We start from the raw sequence: 22,898 nt of genomic DNA, 5'->3' as shown, positions 1-22,898 counted from the left end.
CAGCTTGAAAGACAGCTACTTTTGATAAAACTGGGCTTGTAGCACATTGTCTGCCTTACAGCAATGGGAAAGAGGCATTGTTTATGTTTTGACAACCTATATCTAACGAGTTATTGATGCCGGAAGTCTGAATCTGTGAATATCTTTCCAACTTTACCGAACTTGGGCCCACTACCACCCAAAGAGTGATATATTTAATTTTGAAAAAAGGATTTAGCCATACCGAAAGCTTTAAGTGCTTTATTAACAGGGAAATAAAAAAATTGTATTGTTTTATGATCACAGGTTCTGTCTGAAAAGAGGTGGCATCATTTTAAACAGTGAAACCATAATAATAAAATGTAATGACCAACCAGTGTGCAATACTGGATTCTGCAAAAACATAAACAACTGAATGCAGAATACTGTACAAAGAAATTGTCTACAGACATTTTTTTCATCTAAATCTTAACACAGTTAATGTATTAACTTATTTATGTGTGTATGCATGTATTTATTGATTTATTTAGTACTGTTAACATATCAGAATTCTGAGTGATTTTTTCTTTAGATAGGGAAAGGCCATTTATTGATCACATAAAGGCTATTAAATAAATTATTATTAAAAACTAAAAAGCATTTTTAAAACAAACAACATAGGCATTTATTGAGTCACTAAAATACTGTAGAGTCTACAGCATGATTATAAGCATCCTCTGGTAAATTCACAACCATAAACTGATGTCCCTTACCATATCGACTTCAGGAGATGATTGGGGAGATGAAAAACTGTGACCTGCTGGTTGGGTTCTCTATTTTCATGTTTCTTACATGTTGGTCCCCTGATGCTGCCTTACTTCAGCCAGTCCATGAACAACAGAAAACACAGTTTGCCCTGTACCTATTGCCAGGGGTTTGACTCTTCCCACTCACGCCGGTACATTTGCAAGCGTTTTTGCTTCTTTGGACGTGGTGGAGTTTCGGGTGTAGACATTTTTAAATGCGCCGGAGCAGTGCGCAGCAGCGTCTGTAACCTGGCAACCCCCGACAGGACCATAGGACCAGGCAGGACCGGACACACAGAGACGTCTATCCGCTGGACCTCACATCGGGTCCTCACTACATAGTCCTACGAAGATGACATTGGCTGCCCTTAATATTTTCTGTGTTTTATTTTGATCATTATACATTTTTAATGAGTGTGTGAGAGACGTGTTTGGGACATTTATGAAAATACGGAACAATTTGTGTCCCGTATTGATTCAATATGGGACGCACCAATTAATTGCCAAATTAAGGACGATTCCGTATTTTAAGGGCTGGGTGGCAACTAGGGTTGCCACCTTTCAGAAATGAAAATAAAGGACGCCCACCACTGCTCCTCGGGGCCACGGTTCAATAAAGTTGGAAAGATATTCACAGATTCAGACTTCCGGCATCAATAACTCAATAGATATACTTTGTCAAAACATAAATGATACCTCTTTGTAAGGTGGACAATGTGATACAAGCCCAGTTTGATCAACAGTAGCTGTCTTTCAAGCTGCAGGAATAACATTGGTGTCAACGGGAGCCAGCTGAAGGCTGCAGTGATTTTGGTGACACTACAGTGTATAAAAGTGAAATTATTGAATATTTGTGTCTCTCTTCGCTGTTGCAGCAGTTTTGCAATTTGCAGACCTTATCTGTTCACAGCCGGCTGCACATAGACACCAATGTTATTCCTGCAGCTTGAAAGACAGCTACTTTTGATCAAACTGGGCTTGTAGCACATTGTCTAATGTACAGCGATGGGAAAGAGGCATCGTTTATGTTTTGACAACCTATATCTAACGAGTTATTGATGCCAGAAGTCTGAATCTGTGAATATCTTTCCAACTTTACTGAACTCGGGGCCACTACCACTCAAGGAGTGGTATGTTTAATTCTGAAAAAAGTACTGAGCCATACTTAATGCTTCAAGTTCTTTATTAACATGAAACTAAGAATTTTGTATTGTTTTATGATCACAGGTTTTGTCTGAAAAGAAGTGGCATCATTTTAAACAGTGAAACCATAAACAGTGAAGACATACAACTGACATATAATGAGTATATTAATGCTAATAGCATGAAAGCAGGGATACAAGCAGATATTATTTATTTAGATACAAACACAAGTAAGGTGAATAATAAGTGTGCATTGGGTCACAGTGGGTCATCTATAAAGAAACAGTAAAAGTGTAAATTTTCATGAAAATAATGAAACTCAATAGAACTGAGTTGCTGCATCCTTGTCAGTGATGCACCTACTCTTCCAAGATGAGCCGGGAAGTTGAACACTGATGGAATGACACCAAGTCTAAGCCGCAAATCTGCCCAGCCCTGTCAAACTCAGCAGGTTTAAAATGATCACTTCAGAGCACTGACTCATTTGTAGGAAACTCCTCTCTTCTCAGAGCTACTTCCCACTTCCTCCTTAACCCATAGTCTCTGGGAAACCTACATGGAGTAAGAAAAGTAGACAGAGAAGTAAATAAGTCTGTACACAACAACATATTTAAAAAGAAATCATGCTGATAAATTAAGTACAAAGAACTGAATTAGCCAATATACTGGAGACCAAAGTTATTTAATTTGATAAGTATAACCTTGTTTAGTAACATTTCATTTATTTGAGAGCAGTTCTAAAGAATTGCCTGTCATCCCAATCATAAAATCGGTATGGAGGAAGAACATAGATGGTAATCTGGATATACATGAATTAGGCTTTATAACTACTATTGGTAGTATTGGTGGTAGTAATAGTAATGCGACTACTAGTAGTAGTAGCAGTAGTACACTAACTACTGCTGCTGATACTGGCACTGCTGCTACAACTTGTAATACAATTACAAATGCTGATACTATTTCTACAACTCTAACAGCTATTTATACTACTACTACTGCTTGTAATTTTAGTATTACTACTACTGCTTGTACAACTATACTACAGTCACTATTAATCGTCTGGTATTTGATTGTCAAGCTGCTAGCTCGCGTTAGCATTTTGCTAGTGGCTAACTAGTTAGCTCTCATAGACTGGAAGCTCGCAACAAGATTTCATAATGAAAAAAGAGCCAAAAGCTATTCTTACCTATGAAAGATTATTCCAAGTTTCCTTGTCTCAATCGTACGACATAGTGTGCAATTGTATATAGCACAGTGAGCCGGCATACTTCTTGTTTCCGTTTTCACGCCATCTACATCAACGGGATGCACTGAAACTTTGCCCCCACTAACTTAGCCTCTCCATAGGCACACAGCTCAAAGGGACGTGTCGTGTCTACTTATTCATATCCATGGTCGCGACCCCCTGGGGGTTGCGAGACGCCGAAGGGGGGTTCAAAAGATGATTTTCAAGTACAGATGTAACCCCAGAGGTCATTACGACAGATTAGCGACAGTATCATTTGCAGGTGACAGGTCACTTTACAGCACCTCAGTAAACATCACAGACTACGTCACACGTCAGTATACATTCGTGGATTTCTTCTGAACATCACATATCAATACAGTAGGATTTAAGCTGTTTATATTATCTTCAAAATGAAGCATTGGCTAATACCAACAAAAGATAAGGTAGAGAGGCAAGTGGAAAAGGGAGCAGAGGAGAGCAGAGAACCGCCTTCAAAAAGGCCATCACCTTCTGGCGCGGGAGGAGGAGTGGACCACCACTATAAGGGGATCAGTAAGCAGCCGAACCAGCCTTCCAAATGTCGCAAGTATCAAGAGGAGTATATCCAGTATGGATTCACGTGCATCATTGTCAATGGCGTATTTGTCTTGTATATTGGACAAACTGAATGGACTGAACATGTCATTGCAAGGTGAAAACACAAACGTCATGTCGCTGAATGACAAAATCCGCTCATTCAAAAGGAAAGTGGACCGCTGGATAGCGCGAGTTGAAATAGGCAAGATTGATATGTTTCCTGAGTTGGAGGAATTCATGGAGGAAAATGATCTGAGTGTGAACACTGTGAAGAAGTCTATCACATCCTACCTTCAAGCCCTCCTGGAACATTTTAACAAGTTTTTCCCAGAGGAAACGGCACCGGAAAAAAATGACTGGATACAATCACCATTCACTGTAACAACCACCAGTCATCTGTCATCCGACATGGAGGATGCGCTGGTTGAACTGTCCAGTGACCGCACCTTACAGACAGCCTTTAATTCTAAGCCACTTTATGAGTTCTAGATTTCAGTCCAGAAAGAATATCCTCCACTCTCCAGGGCCGCCATGGACATACTGACGCCGTTTGGATGTATGTACCTGTGTGAAAAAACGTTCTCAGCACTAACATATATTAAAAACAAATACAGATCGCGTCTGAACGTGGAGGATGATCTCCGAGTGGCCGTCTCCAAAAGTAAACCAAGAATAGACTTGCTGTGCTCCACGCACAGTGTGCACCCATCTCATTAGTTGAGATTGAGCGATTGTAACATAGTTATTCCCAAATGAAAATTTGCACCACAATGATGTTCTCATGTTTACTCAGTGCCACAGGTTATGGCTGTTATTTTGACTGAGATATTGTTCTGCTTACATGGAAATTAAAGTGTATAAATAAGTAAATTTGCAAATAACAGCAACAACGTTCACTTATAAATTACATGGAGATTATTTTGACTGACGTATTTTGATTTCATCATATAGTAAATTGTTACATGTAAAATCATATCCTGGTTGTCAGGCTGTTCTGTTCTTTCTTGTTTAGCCTGTGTTTATATATGCCTATTAGTGCGTGTGTCGTGTGTGCACATTTTGTTAGATTTCATTCACCTTGGAGGATAGTGTGGGTCACCAGTCTCAGGAACTGTTATTTTGGTGGTCGCGGGCTGAAAAGTTAGCGAACCCCTGGTCTATGGGTTAATACGACGTTGATGTCGCGAGAGCGCTGCCTTGAAAGTGACGTCACGTCAAGCAACGATGCACCAGGTCAGAGAGTCAGAGGAGTGTCGTCTTCAAAAATAGGGCAGCGACTTACCAGAGAAAAGTTATAAGCTTAAGATAACTCATAATATATTTTACAAGTTAAATAGACATTCTCTAAATATTGATGGCCAGCTAACGTTATGTAGCATATCAGTAGCTTTAGTTAATTGGGCCCTGTGCCAACTCAGAGTCGCTAACGTGAGTAAAGTCATTGATAGCATTAAGCTAATATCTATACTCAATGATGTAACTGCTGACCGCATTTTCAGATGAGCTTGTTCAAAATTTTTTTTTTACATTCAGTGTTTAAAAAGCCATTTTCAACTGGCCATTCAATAAATAGGTTGTACAAGTAAAATCTGCAGTCAGGTGCCATTTGTTCACGCGTCACAGCTCCACGGAGAACCTGCCGCCGCTGCTGAAAAAAATCCTAGAGGAAACACTGTATGGTGTACTGAACCAAGAAGCTCTCTTTTCAAATCCAGACTCTGGTTCATAGAGTACAAAGAACAAATGAAAATCATGTACCAAATTCAACATCCTGTACTCAACAGATTCAGTTACACTCTTATAGTTCATGAGGTCTGATGACTACTGAACTACAAATTACTGTATATTGTACTGTACGTTTTTGCACTTATTTGAGTCATAAAGTGCACCTCAAACGTAATAAGAGAGTAAAAATCTAAATGAAAACACGTTACTCATGTTTATTAGACACTGTCGATGCTTTTGTTCTCTGTGTTAACTCTGTGATGGACTCCAGTCACATATGAACAGTTTGGTTTTATACACATGTTCATCACGGGGCTGCACAGTGGCGTAGTGGTTAGCACTTTCGCCTTGCAGCGAGAAGATCCCTGGTTCGCGTCCCGGCTTTCCCGGGATCTTTCTGCATGGAATTTGCATGTTCTCCCTGTGCATGCGTGGGTTCTCTCCGGGTACTCCGGCTTCCTCCCACAGTCCAAAAATATGCTGAGGTTAATTGATTACTCTAAATTGCCCGTAGGTGTGAATGTGTGAGGGATTGTTTGTCTATATATGTAGCCCTGCGACAGACTGGCGACCTGTCTAGGGTGTCCCCTGCCTTCGCCCGAGTCAGCTGCCCCCCCCGCGACCCTAGTGAGGATTAAGCGGTGTATAGATAATGGATGGATGGATGTTCATCACACTGTCAGGAAGCCTGCCTTTTTCTTATTAGAGAAATATTCCTCATATTCTGCTTTTTTTGTTGCCAGTCTGATGAGTTCATTCCAAAACCTCATCAGGGTGCTTGAGTGGTCAGACTCCAAATTGTAAGAAGCTTCATATAGCTTTATTGATTTGTCATAGTGGTTGTTGCAATACTGCAGGCAGTGTTTTTACTGGCTGCTGTTGTCATGAAACGGGACATGATTTGCTTTGGGGACACTTAGAACAGCAAGTCGATCCATCACATCAATTGATTATTGCTCTGGCTGCACCGGGAGCATGTCTGGGTAAACATTATCATAGCTTTGTAAAGCTTTCCTCCCAATGAAATATGAAGTATTGATTCCAGTTCTTTTCTCTTTTAGGATCACTGCTTCTACCACGGCCATGTAAGAGGACATCCAGATTCCTGGGTAGCTCTCAGCACATGCTCAGGAGTCAGGTACAAACAGCAGCTGAGGATTAAGTACTTTTCAACTGTGACATGTATTTATGTTATTTTGAACACAAAGATTGATACAATTACTGAATTTAAATATGTTTAGTGTAACAATTTTAGGAAACATCAAAACATTAAATACAGCTGGACAAATTTTAGACAAGTGCGAAACCATTTTACCATTGATGCATATTATGCAGATATAAAGATATTTCTGCATGATATGATCCTTTGCCATGTGTCCTGTTGTATGATATAGAAAGTGAAAACATAGTGTGTGTGGTGAATGTGTGGAGTCAAATTAACCGACTAAATGCAAAGGATTATGGTGAAAGAACGGTAGATAGCGAACGATCTAACACTATGAATCTTTGATATGGGTTCATGATCAATATGCTTTTGAATGAATAAATTTGAAGTCTGTTGTTAAGTTATTATAACATCAACCCAATCTGCAGCAGATAAAGAACGGCTTTGCCTACTTTGTGCAGTGCTGACTGGATCTGAGTCTCCTTTGACTGGAACACGGTGGTTGGGCTGGAAACTTCCTCACTACAGATTCAGGCTGTCTCGTCCTGAAGTGTTACATAGTTACCAGGCAACGTGTTCTGTCGTTGGAGTTCCCACAGCCAGTCAGAGATCTGCCAGCAGATTTCCGACATTGACACATAGGTGATGGGTTTCGGTAGGCAGCCAGAGTTCAGTGTGCGGTGTAGGCAGTCCTCAGGGTTGATGAAAAATGACTCTGGTATTGACGGTGGTTCTCTTTGTGTTTTTGCCATTAGCCAGATGATACAACAGGTTCTGAAACTGAGAGAGAGGATGCGTTGGAATTGAGTTAAAAAGGCATAAAATTATGTCTATTGTTTCTTATTGGCTGGTCTTAAAAGAATCAAGAGAATAATGGAAAAGCAACAAAACTGAGACAAAGAGCCAAAGGAAAAGAGCACAGAGAGCGATGTAAAAATTAAAGAGACGGGAAGCAAAAGAACTACACATCGAGACCAAAAAAAGGGAAACAAGAGAGCCAGAAGAGTAAGAAGAGAGTGAACAAAAACAGTCTCCTGCTCTTTATTCTCAAAAGTTGGGAGTATGCCTTAAGGACGTGGAGAGAGGTTTGCCGCGATTTTAACTCCTCTCTCTTTGTTATCAGAAGGAGAGAAAGCTCCATTTCTTAAATCAAATTGAAAATGTATTTACGCGCAAACACAATCTATCCGTCTCTCACCATGACCCATCAACATGGAATAAAAGTTCAGATATACATATACCAAACAGATAACATAGGCTGCACAAAAACATAGAGATGAGAAATAAATATGCCTCGATGTTAAGAGTATATGTTATCATGGGAGAATATGGAACATTTAGTGAAGTGTACAGTTGTAAATATAACCAAATTTGACATTTCACACATTTAATCAATGGTAATATACTTCTTGATTCAGTCCCGAAATCGCCCTACCATCCATAGATGGCGCTGTGGGTCCATGTTAGAAATGTGAATATTTTGGTAAAACATTAACTTTGTCCCCCTATCACCTACAGATGTGATTTTTGGATAGGTGATTAATGAACTTCTTAATGGGACTTCTGTATGTACAAGCACACAAGACAGAGGCTAGAAAAGCAGTTATTTAGTCCGCATATACATCACTGTAAAAATGTGAGCCTACTCCAGATCCCCCTTTGGTATACAGCAACAGTTTATGGTTGTTTCTTATCAACTGGTCAGAGTGTTTGTGTTTATAGAGGGGTTGAATGAACAGAGAGGGGAGCACACCTCCATGAGAGTCACTGCTGTGTCTTTGAAGTTGTGGTCTTCCAAAATGTTCATGTTCCATAGGAAGCATTATTCCTCCACAGGAGGTCTGAGATTCACACCCATACTGTAAGGAAATTAATGTAGCACCATTTGCTCCAGAGAATTGCCAGTTGTGATCTTGATTACAACAGGTTCCTGCTGTAATTCACTTCTGTGGTAGTAGTGGAGGTCCTTTCTGAGAACAGGAGGGTTCCCCGTTCTATGCAGTGTCCAAGATGGCAGTTTTATTATGGGTTTAGGTCCAGAACCTAAATAAATAGGGTTTGTTACCTGGTTTGACCTCTTCCTTGGCATTCCGAAGAAGGCCAAGCTGTGTCCGTTACACTTAGTACAGTCAAAATGCCTGAAAACTAATGTGAAACAAGACTACAACCAAGAGGGCATTGTAGGACCAATGTGGCAAACCAACCAGCTGACATTGACACTGATATACAGCGCATAGTGATGAGGTTGGTGTGGTGAAGGGAGCTGTGACAATGAATGATGTTGACACTAGTGCATGGTTGAGCTGGACAATTCCGTTGTCATGCATGAATGAAACAGCTGTTATGATACATGATTTAGTACTATGCCTCACTTACATTATTCATTATATACTTTCTGTACCCCAGCACCTACATCGAACATGGCTTATGTTATGTCACTCCTGGTTCAGTGCCATATGCTGATTTTACAGAGCTATGCTGTTGTTCTTGTTTGATTTGTTGCCTCTGTTCCACTGTCACAAACCAGCTTACAGTGGTTAGTACAGCTTCATAATGATAAGCCACTCCTTGTTGACAATCAGACGATCATTATGCCAATACAGTTTGCAAGACATATTGTAATATCGCATGTGTATTATGACAAAAACCAACTGTTAGCTTGCTGACATGTCAGTAGCCAGGTACTTGAATGTCCACAATGCCACCATTTGTTGTCCAAGAAGTAGTGTCAGATAGGATTGTCACGATTTCAATTTTTTGAGCCACGATTATTGTGGAAGGAAATATTGCGATTTTCCGATTATTCACGATTATCGACATTATGAAAGAAAAAAAAACAGTGTTTGTATTTAAATAAACTCTTTAATAATACTTAAACTTTTAAGGATTTACTGTTCTTATAAAATAAAATAAATTGTTCCAACACGTCTTTGTAGTAAATAAAAGTGCAAATTGCATTACAACAGTCATTAACTTGAGGAACTTAAAGACTTCTTTAGCTGCCATCATTAAAACAAAAGTTAGTGAGTAAATTCTAGTAAGTTCTAGTGAAGTGCCTCTTTGAGACTTTTATGTATTATGGAATGTTGCAATTTAATGTATGGTTGATAACGTAGTGTTTACTTTGTAAATCAAACAAAACAAAAAGACATAAAAAGAATACATTTAAAGATTCTAAAAACACTTCATTTTAAGCTTTAAATATCCTCCACAATTTTAGACAACTACAGAAAAAAGGATAAATGGGAGTCTTATTTATTTTTACTAAAACGTTTATATAAACAATTCACCACTAATTTTACAACAATTAATCAAAACACCCGGATCATTTCCCAGGGAAAACTCTAGAGTCTGACAGGAGGTCCAGGCAGACAGACAGCTTCCCTGTCCTGGAGGTTACTGTCTCCTCCACTACCACTGTCAGCGGGCAGCGGGGCTTCCCGGACCACACTCCCTGCTGAGGGGACCGGGCCGACAGCATCTTCGGAGGAGGGCACGGGCTTTCGGAGCCAAAACAACCGGCGGGTCGGGAGCTCCGGTTCCCTCCTGCGCTCCCATTCCCCACCCGCCGCGGCCAGCCGCCTTCCCCTCGCCTGCGGACGCAGGAAAGCAGCCCGGCTGCGACAGGGCGGGGAACGGGAGCGCAGGAGGTAACCGGAGCTCCTGACCCGCCGGTTGTTTTGGCTCCGGGAGGAAACTCGGGGCACGGGGGGTCCTCGGGGCGGCCCGGCCGCCGGACCGCTGACTTCAGAACCGACAGTTACCGCGCGTGCGGCGGACAGTCCCATCTTGGCAACCTCATTGCGCACAGCGGCCACAATATTAGGGACACTTCGAGTAAAGAATCTGTCATAACTGATCATATAATTCTCTCTCTCTCTCTCTCTCTCTCTCTGTGTGTGTGTGTGTGTGTGTGTGGGTGTGTGTGTGTGTGTGCGCGCGCAGTGATGCCGATTAGACAGGAGCGCGCGCACAGGCCAAGGAGCCACTCTCTCTCCACTCTCCACTCAGCGCAGCTCACGCTTCTTGCATTGCACCTCTTGCGAGGCTTTTCTACGGATAATCGTGGTTGTGAAAAATGTGACGAATATCTATTTATAATCGTGGTTATTGTAAAACCGGTTAACCTTGACAACCCTAGTGTCAGACAGCACATGAACAAGGATAGCATGTCACCCCACAAGCTCAGATCCTCACAGGTGGCTCATCTACCTGAGAAGGAGTTAGGCTCTCCAGACATGTCACCCATGGGGAAAAATGGGATCCCATCCCCAAAAATGTCAACCAATTTCACCAAGTCCTTCAGGTTAAGTGGGATAACATTCCCAATCCAGTATCGACAACCTCATAAACTCTGTGCATCAAAGATGTGTAGCAGTACCAAGGCAAATGGTTGACACATTTGTTACTGACTTGTGATTTCTGGTTTATTGCTCCACTCTCAATGTGTCCAATATAATTTACAATACAGTGCATATTCCATCTTTTCATGACATCCAATCTGTTGTTGAGGTGATATGTGATAGAAATTACTTATTTTCCAATGTAATGATTGGCTTGGCTGATCAGAGCCATTGTAGCTAAGGCTAATATGATACAATATTTTTAGCTTTTGCTGCATTAAAAAGTCATCATTATTGTTTTCAATTATTTTTCACCATCAAACATTTTTAAAACATGTTACCCAACCCAAAAAACAACGTTACTGTAAGCACATTTACCTACCATACATTGTAAATAAAGATATAAAATAAATATATATTTAACCATGTACCAAAATACTTGCCTTAAAACTATGGTATTAGCCATTACATTTACACACTAATGTGACAGTTTATTTGCCAACCAGAGTGACCTACCAGTATCAAGTGAGGCTTGCTGTTGAAAAGTGGGTTGTGATGATAGAATACCAGCGATGCACCATCTGACAGCATCAACTGAGTGCTGTCGAATCAGCCACTAAACCAGGGGTGACATTCCATCAGCCAGTTTTTAATTTCTGTGCCACTCTTTCTCTGTTATGTTAGTAACACCAGACTGAACTTGCTTTCACAATGCAAAACACCAATACATGGGACAATATGATGTAATTTGATTAAGAATAAAGTCATATGATAATGTATTATTGAAATGTAGAGGGCATCAAATGATGAAATGTAATGCCAGTTAGCTGGAGCAAATGTGTGTGTTTTGAAAAAAAAAAAACAACTTTATTAACTGCAGTATAGTCCGTCATCCCAATCAAGTTTAAGTCTGTACTTTGTATTTTGCTATTGTTTTCCTACCTGGTACTTTGTCTTAGTAAAGAGTTAAGCTGCAACGCACAGCCAGAACAGCTCCAGTGCTCCTTGGCATTGATTTTCCAAGTGTCTGCAACTCTCCTTAAAGCAGTGTTTCTCAAATAGTGGGGGGCGACTGGGAGGAAAAGGTCCTTCAACATGGAACTAATTAGCTGAACTATTGTTTTAACGTCGGCCTGTTTTTCGCAGCGTACAACAATACTGAAATTGTGCTGGCCCCATAGACTGTATATGCCATAGATATAAATAATAATAATGATGATCATCTATATATATATCTATGGTATATGCACTGGCCGTTCAGACTCCAAAGTACAGACTCCTGAGAACGGGAGAACGCATCGTTAATGTGCAGTCGGAACACCAGCGTACTCGATCACGTCATGTACTCGGCTCATCTCCTCCGATTATTTTTACCAGCAATGTCAAACATACGGCCTGTGGGCCAAAACCGGCCCACCAGACTGTCCATTTCGGCCCGCGGGACGACTTTACAAATGCTAAAAATTACAACAACATTAACTGTAAATTTGTAAAACTGTAAATTTAAAATAATTTCTAGAACTTGACAAGTTGTTCTGATCATGAAGTAAAATACTAGATTGTTGAGTTCCAGATACCTGTGACTGAATGTTTTGTATTTTTGTAGATAAACTGTTATCTGGCAGTTAGAATGCATGTGTAAATGACGAACTGAGGCATAATAGGCTACTGTTGAAATTGAACTTGTTTTCCTTAAGAAATTTCAGGTTCATAATATTTTGTAAAAAGATACGTCATTAAATGTGAACATTTTCAGAATGTACTTTTTTTGAACTTTAAAAAAAAAAAAAAAAAAAAAAAAAATATATATATATATATATATATATATAAATAAATAAAAATATATATATATATATATATATATATATATATATATATATATATATATATATATATAAAAATAAAAGTTATTGGGGGGCACAAAAGTTTTTTGTCCTCCGAAGGGGGGCCCGGCAGAAAAAAATTGAGAACCACTGCCTTGAAGGGATGGAGCACCATTTTTCAAAAATGTATTTCCTCATTTGGTGTTCCTCATTTTGGAGCGCTGTCTAACATGTGAGTCCAAAATCTCTAATAGATGTTCATTTTAGACAGGTTGAGATCTGATGACTTTGAAGGCCATAGCATGTTGTCATACTCATTAAAGCATTCAGTGATCCCACCTGTGTAATGAATTGGAGCATCAAACTGGGAGAGACCACTCTCATCAGGACAGAAATATTTCATCACAGGATCAAGGTGATCACTTTAGAATGACATTGTAGTGACTTTGCAGTAACTGCTACGTCTAGGAGACCAATGAACCTAAACCATCAAAGCAAAATGCCCCCCATACTATAACTGAATCACCAGATCCCCTCACAGCAGGGGACAAGAAAACAGGTTTTTGTCACCCCTCCTGTGTCTTTTTCATTTTAATGTCAGTAAAAGATTTTCTGCACTGCTTTAATGTGAGCCTGATCTTTGCCCTCAGCACTTCTGGATACATTTTGTCAATACAAAAAAAAGTTCAACTTGCACTGTCAGAACTCTGCGTCTTGTTCCTTTTCCTTCAGATTGTCATGAAAATGACTTATTTGATCATTTTTGGGGGATCCAGGCAGAAGTTTTAAAAGTCTTATGTTGATGTTCACAGCCTCAGACAGATTTTAAAGCAGAATACTGTGAATATTATATAAGATTGAACCTTCTCCTGGCAAAGATGCTGCACATCCTCAGGACGTGTGTCCCACAAAATATATTCATGAATTTGATCCATTAAAAGAGACGTAAAGTTACAGCTTAGTGGGGCTTTAGTAGGAATTAATCCAAAAGCCCGCTCAGTAAAGCCTAACAGATAAAAGTTTAAAGAAGTTTTTCATCCAGTTCTGAGAAAATGTTTATCTTTTTCCATCTGATAGTGGCTGGTTTGGTGCTGACATGTCTGTCGGCACTCTTCAGTCCCTCTGTCCTGATCTGGGCAGGTAGCCAGATTCTGCTTGTTGTGACAGCAGCTTTGATGGGAACAGAGCAGACGTGAGGCAGAATAGAGATCTGTAAGCCAGCAGAATGTAAATACCTTTTTAAATGTCCTGTCAATCGTAGAACTATCCAAATGTGAGGTGACCGACACAAGTTTGTTCTTGGACCAAAAAACAAACTGGGATTATATTAAGCCATTAAGTGCCATTCAGGGATATTGTGATAAAATGTCAGAAAGGCTAAACAATGTCTTGCAGTTTAACAAGTACGTATATATTTATCTGAAAGACATTTTTGTAAACCTTTTAACACATCAGTGTTTAATCTTATTTGAAAATAGCCAAAGCAGTAACAACCCTCAAGACCATGAGAGAACTTTAAATAATGGGAAAATGTACAATATTTCACTGTGAACGCTCTACAGTTTTTCCACCTTTATGATGATATTCAATTTTATACTGAACAAATCCATATTGTTTTGAATAAGAACTGAACAACTGAGCTCAGCATACAAATCATAGTTAGCAGAACCAGAACTTTAGGAACACTGATTTCAACAACAGATGACATCTTGATGTCCTCACACTCAACAGTACTGCAATACTCACCTTGCTCAGAAAGAAAAAAAATCCCGCACCCTCTCTCTCTGTTCTTTTTCTGTGTGCTCTTCACAGATTCATAAATGGGTACAACAGGGTTATTTTAAAGTCTTAACATTTCCATTCCTTGTAATTTGCAGTTACCAAACAATCAAAGTTTACTTTTCCATTAACCTCATTATATAGCATTGTGAACAAAAGCTTTTATGAAAATGAAGTGTAAATGTCAGTTTTGGGAGACAGAATAATAACCTTAGGCAGATGTAAGAGGAAACACACGACAGCAAAGGGTGAGGTAAAAAAGTGTGTTCTTCTGTCAGGGCTTGCTTATTTGACCATTATCATAAACAATGAATCAATAGCATCTTTAACAAGACTTTGCCCTGACTTTGTCCTGGATTTTGACAAAGATCAGTGGAAATGACAGTGTTTCCTGATCTTATTTCTGGTATACACCAGTGAATTGTCAATGTGAAATTATTCAAAACTGTGTCATCTTTCAGTAATTGTAAAGTACTAAGCGGAGCAATAGGGTATTTCACCTTATTTATAGAAAAACTATCAGTTAAGATTTACTATATTAAAATACAGGCCCCACAGTACAAATTCAATGCAAGTCAGTAAGGTTTTCATTACTGAGATTCAAATCTTGTATTTTTTCAGCTCTTTGCATGTCTCTCTCGTATGCTCAGTTATTCTTCAGAGACATTTTTTTCAGCTGCTCTTTTAAGAGAGGTTGTGTTACTCTGCCTTTCTTTTTAAAATTCCTGAAAAATGTTCTGTTGGATTCAAGTCAGGTGACATAATTGGCCAGGTCATCTTGTGAGCCAGTAATTTGGTATATCCACAGGCATTCAAGGTGCATCTATAAATGTCATCTTTCCAGCAGCTTTTGTGCACATGTAGCCGAATATCATCACATTCTCCCCTCTGTGCTTCACTGTCCCGACTATACATTCACTGCGATAGTTCACATTAAATATGCTGGACCACCTGAGGCACCAACTTCACTTTTGGTCTTATCTGACTAATGAATATACTCTCAATATTTATTAGGCTACTTTTTAATATATTTTAGCAAAGTCTGATCTTGTAGCTTTGTCCAAAGAGTAACTAAAGCTGTCTATTTAGGTCGACTTTATGCAGCATCTTTCACATTAAGCTGTCACAGAAATTCAGACTTCTACTGCTAACCCATGTGTAAGGACTTTCTTAATCATTTTTCAAAGCTAGATTGTGCAATGTTCATGCCGTCACTTTAGAAGAGAGGTCAAAACAGCTGTGAGTGGTGGTACTATGGCTTGTTCTGTACCTCCTGAACACTGCTACAGCTGTGTTTTGATACATTTGTAGTTGGTCATTGATCTTCATGTATTGTTTTCCATTCTTGTGAAGTCTCACAATCACATTTTTTTTTTTAGTTTCTCTTGTCATTCTTTTCCATGTAATGCCATGATACAGACATGCAAATACCGTACAGACATAGATGATAAGTCCAAAACTGATTAAATTCTAGTGTTTACAGGTAATTGTATAATTGTGTTTGTGCAATGGGGTTAATTGGAAATCACAGGTGTGATTTAGTTTGGTTTAGGTAGTCACAGGTTTTCTAACTTGTGTGTTAGTGATCAAAGGTGTGTACGCCTGTGTTGGATTAAGTTCCCACTTCAGGCCTTGTATTATCAATGTAGGTTTTAGGTATTTCTTCTTAATTGCTTGATTGTCTGTAAGCAGTAGGAATTTAAAGCAGTACATTGATGAGGCTAATTATTATTTCCCAACTGCAGCACTGAATGAAATATCCTCATAATTTTCATGGTGGATTTGAAGCTTTTATTTGGAATTCCCAAACTGCATGATTATGCAGTACTTGCAGGGAACTTATGATTATGCAAAACCTCATGACTGCAAGAGCTGCCAGTTGGGGGAGGTCTCTGCCAGGATAACAAAGTTTTGGATTAGAACTTTTCAATTCAGTTCAATTCAATTTTATTTGTATCGCGCCAACTACAAGTCAAATTGACTCAAGACGCTTTACAGAACCCATATGCCTGACCCCCAGAGCAAGCCCCAAGGCGACAGTTTAATTCAGATTCAACACTGACCTGTGTTCTTATATACAGTCCTCCAACAGTTGTGTGTGTGTGTGTGTGCGTGTGTGTGTGTGTGTGCGTGCGTGCGTGCGTGTGTGTGAGTGTTTATTTTTTTAATTTTCTCTCCTGTCCCACAGTTCCCAGTTAATCTTTACTCTCTGCAGTGTTTATACCATAATGAGGTACTTTGTATTGATTCAGGATGAATTACATGATTTTAGGGGAAATTGCTATACAGTCTTGGGCACATAATTACTTAAGAAAATGGGAAAAACCTGCTGTATTTTCTGAAAGCATAACTTTAGAGCTCAACTGTGCTCATCTGGTCAGGCAGTGTGTGGATGAACACAACAGCCAGCACAACTCCTTTCCCAAAACGTAAATTGATTCCCTTTGTGCCTATTGTGTCTGCTGTGAAGTAAATAGCAACTCTGACAAGATGTTCAGAAGCAAGGTGAAATAGTTATCCAATCCATACCAAACCACAATGAGCAGTACCTGCATGAGTCATTTTATTTCAAGGTCAGGACAACAATGAATAGACAAGGACCACATGCTTTAAGATTTCTCAAATTTGTTTGCCTCAAAGTTAACACTTATATATGAAATGTACATATCTAAATAAAACCTTCTAATTATCTCCTTCAGCAGCAGTTACATAGTAATGATACAAATAGCCTTAAAATTGTTTTTATTGTCCTCTTTTTCATTAATAAAGATTTACCCATTCTAATATTTATACTGCACAATATGAGAGCCTGATTTTTTAGGTTTTAATGAACATGATAGTGTTTTAATGGTGTAATAAGAATAAATTTCCTTTTCAATATGAATTATCCCTAAGAATATTTCAAATTTTTGTTAGTAAAGAGTCACGACCCATTTATGTTTGGAGCGGGACATTTTACAATGGAAAAATAAACCAGTCAGTTCTCTCAAAATATGGAATAGGATTCACTCTCTGAGTGAACTTCAACATACCTTTGACAATTTTGCGCTGACATTTCTTATTACTTAGTAACTGACCATAGGCATTGCAATTACTGATGTACCTGTGGTAATAGAGTATTAGTCTTATTCTTGTATTATTATCGTTCAAAAACGTTCATCATGCCTTCTTGTTAATACATTAGTTTTGAGTTCTTTTGTTCAGACATAAGGTGAACAGATAGATGTTGATTACCTTCTTGACAGTTTTGGCAAAAGCTCTCGCCTTCATCAGCAGTGTCTCACTGACAGTGTGTGACATGTCAGCCGGCAGATTTTGACAACCGGCATTTGCGGCACGCCCAGTAGAGTCGCCAGATTCGTCGGGCCAACCACGCCCACATCGTAATGGCATGTCGTGGTGACCCCGACGGACCCGACCATCCCACCAGGCATGCCGCAACCCCCGCCATCCGATTTCCTCTGGAGTATGGTATCCCAGGTGTGGGAGAGCATGAAACCCCCTTCGTCCCTGTTCATGGCCCTCTCCGCACGCCTCCTGATTTCCATAGCCTCCTTAATCCAGCATTTCAGTTGAAACGCTGGATTAAGGAGGCTGTTATCAACAAAGTTAAAACAAGTAACAGGCTTGAAGTAGGCTTGTGTACTGAGTCCAGAATGTATACAGTTTTCACTTTGAGGAATGTCTAATGAAAAGTGTTGAACCTTTTCTGCCATATTCTAATAATATGACATGCATCTGTATGTGTTGTCAGTGAAAGATCATCATAAGAGTAAAACTCAGACACATACTGGAAATGTTTGACAGTCTGTCTGAATGAAATAAGAGGCTCCATTTCCTCCTCTTTCGCACACTCATCCACATTTAAACACATAGTGCCTAAGACTGGCACTGCTGCAGACTGGCTCTGTTTGCTCAAAATTGCCTTTTTGTCACTTTCTGTTGTCTAGGACAAATCTTTGCACTTCACTGTTTATTACTGTTGCTGTAATCATGCACAGAGGACTCAACTTGAACTACATGACTGGAATCTTATTTTTCAACCTACTTCATAGATCATAGATTTTATCAGTGTCCTTTCAGTATAAACCAGTCTTTATCAATAACACTGCCTTTTCACATAGTATTGGCATGTTACTGGCATATGCATAATGACCTTTTCCTTTTTTTGTGTCATTTTTACATCTGGTAATTATCTGCATTCTGCCCACCCTGCTCTCAGAGCTTATTTCAGCCATTTTCAACAAAAGCAGTGGAGGGAAACAATGTGTTACACTCTCACGGGAACCTTCCAAAGCAAAGATCACCTTACAGAAGAGCTTGGGTATGCTTGAACAGAACCAGTTCGTACATCACTGCAAGTACAATCATTCAATCTTATCTAAAAGTGAAAGTGTTTATACCTCTTCTAAATGTCCATACTCAAAGGTGGTCATTATATAGGGAGTTGCAGATGCCTTTTTGATCAACTAACAAGCATTATATTTGAAGTTTGCTGACACCTGAAGGCTGCTCATATTAAAAGAATCCCTTCAAACAAGCGATGAGCAGCTGCCTTTGTTATTTCCTCCCTAGTCGACACTTCTGCTTGGGCTACATCTCTCTGCTTAAACTCATAGATGTGGTGTGATGGTACATAACTAGCAATACCTGCCTTTTGTCATTCGACCTGACTAATCAAGGCAGGTTGTGCTATTCAGAAGGGGAGACTAAAAGAGACAGGAACTAAAACTGATGTGTACGGTATGAGAGACATAATGTGTTTAAGTTTTTTTTGTGTGTTTTTTTTTTACTTGAAGCATGCAAACATATTCTAGTAGGCCCCAAACATCAATGTATAAACCTGTAAATGTGCATGATATGGGCTCTTTAACTCTGAACACAAATATATATGAACTGAGGATTTGACATTTGAGAGTGTGGCTTTAATATTTTGGTAAATTACATCCATCATGCAGAAGCATCGGTATATAATGTGCCGTACTGTTTCAGACCCTCTTCCTACATTTTGAATATTTCTGGAAGTCGCCTTTGTTCTTTCTTCATGCCTCTTTCAATTTCAGTAGCAATATGTCTCTCATCCTCTTTTTTTTCTCTTCCACACAGGGGCCTGATATCCTTGAATTCTAGTGACACCTACTACCTGGAGCCAATCAGCGGTGTGGATCCTGCCCACCACTCACTGTTGAGTGCTGAAGAACTGCCAGTTGAAGGTGGAAACTGTGGCCACAGCCATCGCTCCACACAGTTCAACCATATCTCCAACCTGCTCAGACCATTTCATTCAAGGGTGAGTCTCCCAGGCACTAATGACTCTCTTTTGATCAAAAACAAAGTTAGACTATATTACACTGGTTTTCTTTCAATGCTTAAAGACTGTTTTAAAGAAACAAAAGATCCATCTTTTTGTTGAGAAGATCAATAACAGTTTAATCTCTGTGTCCGAAGACAAGTGTATTTCCCCAGATATTTTTCTGTTATAAAAACATCTGAAAAGCATGATACTTTGATGCAAAGGAAAGCCATGTTCCTCCTGATAACACTTTTAATTACCTTGGATTCAGTCCATGATTGTGTTTCAGTCAGTCAGGGTATTGTCACATGTAACACCTGGGTAGAGGTCCCAAGGTGTTGGAGGGTTGTACTTAACATCTTCAGGGGTATCAGTGTGGAAAGCCTCTAATGAAACCTCACTCTACCTTAAGTGGGCTGTTAACCCATCTAAGACTTTCATTAGTCTGGCTTTCAGTGCAGAGTTTTCTAGCCCATGTAGTTCTGTTTCAAAAGCTTCCACTTTTGGCAGCTGGATACCCCCCTCAGAATATGTTTTTTGCATTCTATATTGGCAAAAGATATTTGCTACTAACGACATTTTTAAGTCTTTAGAACTGTCATGTCTCTAAAAAGTATTTTGAAGACTTTTGCATTAAATCTTAGTCATCTTTCAAGTCATTTGAGCATAAAACCAAGTCAAGTTTTACATCTTGGAGGGCAAGTCCAGGTCAAGTCTTATGTCTTTAAAGGGTAGTTCTAAATGAAGTGTCAGACATATGAGGGTGACCTACAGACCTGACAATGAATAGTATCAAGGCTACTGCTCTGGTAACAGCCTTAAGAAAACTACTAAATCTGCTCTCTTTGATTGGTGCTGTGGCTGTATGTCCCTGTATGATGCCACACTTGCATTCAGACCAAGGCAAGAGAGCCATGTTTGCCATCTCCAACATCTATTCAAAGATTTACCTAAAAAAATGTAAAACTTGAGAAAGTATTAGTGCACAAACCAACCTGGATTCAACATTAAAAACAGCTACAGTTTGTGTCTCCTTTTTCTGATAATTTTGTGACAATCAAAACTATCTTAACATGCATCCAATGCCAACTCAAATTTTTTTGCAATAAACCAACGCTCATACTTCCACCACCACATACTGTCATTAGTACCCTACCTTCAAAAAATAATAGAGACAAAAATCTACTGTAATCGTTGTAACTTCCTGTATTGAACACAGCATCAATGTTATATATAGAATGAGTAAAAGAGTTTTTTGTGCTATTTTTAACCTCTAATGTTTTTATTTGTTCAAAAATTCTCCCTTTTTTGTGTATGTGTACACATGCTGTATATTAAAACCTCCTGCCTAATATTTAGTTGGTCACCCTCATTCTGCCCAAACAGCTCTGACTTGTTAGGCCACGGACATGGGACTTGTCAGGGTGTCTTTGGGTGTCTTCCACTGGGACTCTGTCAGTGAATTCATAGGATCTTGCGGATTGCATGGTGGGGCTTCCATGGATCAGCCTCGTTTCAACAAATGTATGATCAATTTGATTGGAATCTTGGAAGCTGGAAGTTGGCTTAATGCCTTGGTCTCTTTTTCATGTTCTAGAGCTGTTCCTGAGCAGTTTTGGGTGTGTGGCAAGACGCGTTGTTTAAGACCCTTCACTGTTGTAGAGACGACGCTCAGTGTTGCCAAGGAGCTCCTCCACATTGGTGATAAAAATGGAGGCGTTGTTGAAATTGGTGATGTCCTGCCAACTATATGTAAAGTGTCTTGGTATATCTGCATATTCTTGGTAGTGCTAACAAGCTGGCTAAGAAAGTGTGTGTCAAGAAAAACCTGTGGAGTTGAACACAAAATAACCAATGAAATGGATACTGAGAAAATAAAAGCAAAATCATGGTAATGCCTCAAAAAACACACAACAGAAGACCAGGATGAGACAAGAGTTAATCTTCCAGAGCTAGGACAAGATAGGACAAGAAAGATTTTTTTTTAAAACTTACTCATCCACTCCTGTGACACCCTCTAATCTTCATGTCATCGCTGGCTTGCAATGGGACCACTCAAGCTTTGTGTTGTTGTCAGAGAAACAGAATTTCAGACAAACAGAAATAGTTATGATTCATGTACTACCTCTAATGTAAAAGACTGAGTCATAGTCATCATTTAGTTATCCAATCAGAATATTTGACTCTGCAGTACTAATGGTCTTTATCATCTGCAAAAACAATATTGAATAGGTCTTTGTGCCCTTTGAGGAGCAGAATTATTCTGGTAAAACTTGGAAATGGAGGAATGTGGCTTTGATTCAGCTTTTCATGGCTATGAATTAGTTTCCTGTGCCAGTACAGAGAAGAATTAAACTAGTCTGATTGGGTCATCTGCAGTTACAGATAATAAAAAGACTCATAAGTGGGCCACTCTGCTGTCATCTGGTTACATGGCAGTGACAAATTCTTCTTCTTCTCAAAGTCTTTGATTTTTCTTGTTATGTTTATGCCTATATTTATATTTATATAAAGTTCTCAGTCACTTTAAACTGGTTTCATATTTTTTTCACATCTCATATGCTAAGTCCCTCTTACATCTCCACCAAGGCATCATCCTTTCCCCCTGCTTCTTTATCTTCCTCCCTCCTGCATCATACCCCTTGGCTCTCCACAGCCACCTATTAATCCTGGGTTGTTATGCAGAAATGCCAGCCACAGCAGACCTGAGGTTCCAAGGCTTTTGCCACTATTTGCGTCTCAAATAAATAATGTGTGAATGCATTAGTGTGGATATGTGTGTGTGCTGAACTCCACAGGCTGCAATCACAGCTGATTCCTTGCCATTGGTGGCTACATCCCCCCACCTCCCCTCTTACGCAAATCAATGAATTTTAATTACAGCAAAACCTTTTTCTAATGCTTGTAATCCAGCATTAGGAAGGTGAAAACTTAATGATGGAGGGATGTAAGGAATCATAAAGCTTTGTAAACACAACAGGAGGAATGTCTGGGAGGCCACTCATGCATATTAGACATTTCACTTGTTTTTGTACCTCTTTGGACTTTCCAGTTGCAAT

At 39.4% G+C, this 22,898-nt stretch overlaps 1 protein-coding gene across 1 annotated transcript in view; it reads left to right on the top strand.

Moving 5' to 3' along the window:
* adam19a (ADAM metallopeptidase domain 19a) overlaps positions 1-22,898 on the top strand; it is a 265,930-nt gene that overhangs the window by 166,782 nt on the left and 76,250 nt on the right. Inside the window, exons 5-6 of the mRNA XM_055007585.1 lie at positions 6,498-6,574; positions 19,653-19,836. Of these exons, the coding sequence (XP_054863560.1) occupies positions 6,498-6,574; positions 19,653-19,836 (261 nt within the window). The remainder of the gene's footprint in view (positions 1-6,497; positions 6,575-19,652; positions 19,837-22,898) is intronic.

Source organism: Amphiprion ocellaris, chromosome 23 (genome assembly GCF_022539595.1).
Source record: "Amphiprion ocellaris isolate individual 3 ecotype Okinawa chromosome 23, ASM2253959v1, whole genome shotgun sequence".
Taxonomy (NCBI): domain Eukaryota; kingdom Metazoa; phylum Chordata; class Actinopteri; family Pomacentridae; genus Amphiprion; species Amphiprion ocellaris.
The sequence above is the reverse complement of the archived record's forward strand: the minus strand, read 5'-3'. Positions and strand labels throughout refer to the sequence as shown.